At 35.4% G+C, this 3,417-nt stretch overlaps 1 protein-coding gene across 1 annotated transcript in view; it reads left to right on the top strand.

The window, feature by feature from the left end:
- Nucleotides 1–2,661: 2,661 nt before the first annotated feature.
- LOC141443034 (uncharacterized) overlaps nucleotides 2,662–3,417 on the top strand; it is a 7,144-nt gene continuing 6,388 nt past the window's right edge. Inside the window, exon 1 of the mRNA XM_074108253.1 lies at nucleotides 2,662–2,669. Within this exon, the coding sequence (XP_073964354.1) occupies nucleotides 2,662–2,669 (8 nt within the window). The remainder of the gene's footprint in view (nucleotides 2,670–3,417) is intronic.

Here is a 3,417-nt window from a genome sequence, read left to right as displayed (position 1 = left end):
TTCAAATCAAATAAAAGAAAGAACATCTCACATTTTTTAATAATTCTACCCCTAGAGGCTTAAAAGGGGGATGGAAGTCTGCATTAGAATAAATGTTATTTTTGAAGTTGTGATTCTTAAACTAAATGAACTACTCGCGAATATAATAAGAGAATACGAGATTAACTATTTTTAAAAAATTTACCGCTGAGGGGGTAAAAAGGAGATGGATAGTTGTACAAGAAAATCTTTATTTTTTATGTTATGATTATGAAACTTTGCGAATAAATTCGTGAAGAGAAATAAAAGATGTAACAGATGTTTTCTTTGGTATTCCCTTGACTTGTCTATTTTTTTTGCCTAATTTCACTATGTCTAACAACTTTTACTGTAATGAATAGTTTGTCTAAAGTCGATTTGCATAATTTCATTATTCATAATTTTTTATTTGTCGAATTTTCATTTAATAAAAATGATCATTTGCATAATTCTTGTTCAGTCGAATATTATTTATCTAAAACTCACATTGTCGATTCTTATTTTAACTAATCATCATATAGCCGAATAACGTTTTAACTAATATCATTGTTTGTCTATTATTATTTTATCGAAAACTCACTTCCTCGGTTCTTATTTTAACTAATCATCATGTAGCCGAATAAAGTTTTAACTAACATTAGATTGTCTTATGTTGAATTATCATAATATTTTTTGCTTACCAAAGTCATGCCTAAATGTGGTACCTAAATGTTAGTTATAAAATAAGGTCTATTATAGGTAGGTTGAAATTGAAATAAATTAATCCATATATTCTACTATTTTTTTATTCGGTTCAAGCAAATAACAATACTAAACAGACAGGAATAGGTACGACGACGAGCGAAGCGAGGAGGAGCGTTCGGTAGAACTGCGAGCCTACAACGACTTTTTTTTATAATACTACACTTTTTAGAGTTAACCAACGATATCGCAATGTATTCGGATTAACCGTAATTAGAATCAATAAAATTATGCGATATGTATGTTAGACAAAATATAATTATGTCATGCGAACTTTATACGAAATAAGTTTATAAAAAATGAAATTATGCTACATGTATGTTAGACAAAAAATAATTATGTCAGTCAAACGTTATACGAAATAAGTTTATACAAAATGAAATTATGGGACATTTATGTTAGTCAAAATATAATTATGTCAGTCAAACATTATATTAAATGAGTTTATGCAAAATGAAAATGAGGTAAATTAAATTTAGGCGAAACAAAATTATGAAAAGTAAGTTGTATATAAAAAAAATTACTCACTAAAATGAAAGTTAGGTAACATGAAACATAAGCTTAAGTAATATTAGTTTATCTAACATTAGGCAAAAAGTTGTTAGGCAAAACAAGGTACAACCGTTTTCTTTGTTAAGATTTGATAGAGTTTTTCCTTCGAAACTCCACACTTGAATACACATATTTACTTGAAATTTGGAATATATGTGCCTTAATAGGTGTAGACGCGCACTAAAAAAGGATTTTTTGATATTCTCAAGGGATAGGGAATAATTGGGATTTATATTTTCGTTTCAAAGTGGCCCTAACTCCGTAATTATAATTAGCAGATAGTTACTTTAAATTTGCCATGCAGGTCGGTTATACTAATAAGTAAAAACTGTTTCAGATATTTTCCGGAATTCCCACGGGATAAAACAAATATAGAGGATTTTATATATTAACTGAACCAGAAAACGCACAAACTAAAATAATAAAACTAGATTATTAAAATATTATGTTAATCTGGCGACAACACAATAATCTGGCAGTGACGTCTTAAAAGTACGGCCAGGATCGTTTCCGTAGGAGGGAACTCTTCAGAAGTTACCGGCACACACAAGAAACTTTGCATGATTGTTCAATTTCAAGGACAATGCATTTATATCATAGATACTACCTGATGCTGTGGCCAGGGTCGTCTGGTCATAAGAGAACTCCACAAAGGTTGACAGCATCGATACGAAATTTAAGAAATTAAAGGAAATATTTAAATTTTGTTTGTTGAGGTGTTTCGCGCCGTCGCATCTCTCATCGAAGCCCGAGCGTGACCAATCCCAGAGCCTGCGCCGCGCATGCGCGGGCGTGTCGGCGCGACGACACCCCGGCGTCACGCGCCGTCTCTCTCGCACTTCTCTGCGCGACACTTACGAACGCTCGTGTCCTAAATAATGACTAAAAACTTAAAGACTTGTATATTTTTTCTAATGGTAATTAAACCATATTTATAATAAAAAACTTATTTCATTCTATGCCTCAACATAGAAAATGGGGACCGTGACAGGACACGAGCGCGTATCCCTCCCACGTTCCAGGCTCGCCGTAAAAAACTCGCCGATCGCCATCTTGGGGCGTCGGCGGTTTGGTGGAAGACTCGGAAGAAGAGGCGACGCAGTCTAGCAGGCCGTAGGCGCGCTGTGAAGCCGGGCGAGCAAGAGGAGTACTTGGCGTTGGCGCTGGCGTTGGTGCAGCGAAGAAGCCCGGCCAGAAGCGGCAGCAACTGCGCGCTTCGTCGGCGACGCGCGCCGCAGCGCCCCCAGCTGAGTCCAACCAGGAACGTGCCGTGAGCCCATCATCCCTTACCCATTTAACTTAACTTTTGCCCATTTAATTTACATATAGTTGTATAGTTTGTACGACCAGATGGCTTAGTGGTTAGAGAACCTGACTACGAAGCTTGAGGTCCCGGGTTCGATTCCCGTGTCGGGGCAGATATTTGTATGAAAAATACGAATGTTTGTTCTCGGGTCTTGGGTGTTTAATATGTATTTAAGTATGTATCTATCTATATAATTATATTTATCCGTTGCTTAGTACCCATAACACAAGCTTTGCTAAGCTTACTTTGGGACTAGGTAAATTGGTGTGAATTGTCCCCTGATATTTATTTATTTATTTATTTATTTGCCCACATACATGCTCACTGACCTTTGACCTTTTAACTTAACCTCATAACTTTTTTCTCACTTCTGTTTGGCTGAGTTTTGAGTACAGTCTACGGATCATGATCGTGTTATACCGGGTTATAGCTAAATAATTAAGTGCCTTAATTATTACCTACAGCTCAGCGATTGCTGCGTGTTGTATTTATTTGCACCGCTTGATTTAATTCAGGCCAATATTGTACCTAAATAAGCCTTCTTCTTTGTGGCAATTTTTGTTTTCTCTTTTAATTTTCAAATGCCACTATTGGCAAACTAAAAAACCTAATAATAACGTAAGGCTAAAGTGTCTGTGGATACGCGTACCGATTAGGTACTTTGTTTGTTAACCAGTGAGAAACCTTTCGCTTCCTAAATAATTTATTTCAAACCGACCTGTGTCATTAGTTGCATATTATTTAAATTTGTTAATTTAACTATCTGATTTAGTTGCAAGCCCTATCTTTCCTTTCTCAAT

The sequence above is a fragment of the Choristoneura fumiferana genome, chromosome 26 (genome assembly GCF_025370935.1).
Source record: "Choristoneura fumiferana chromosome 26, NRCan_CFum_1, whole genome shotgun sequence".
NCBI classification, from domain to species: domain Eukaryota; kingdom Metazoa; phylum Arthropoda; class Insecta; order Lepidoptera; family Tortricidae; genus Choristoneura; species Choristoneura fumiferana.
The sequence above is the reverse complement of the archived record's forward strand: the minus strand, read 5'-3'. Positions and strand labels throughout refer to the sequence as shown.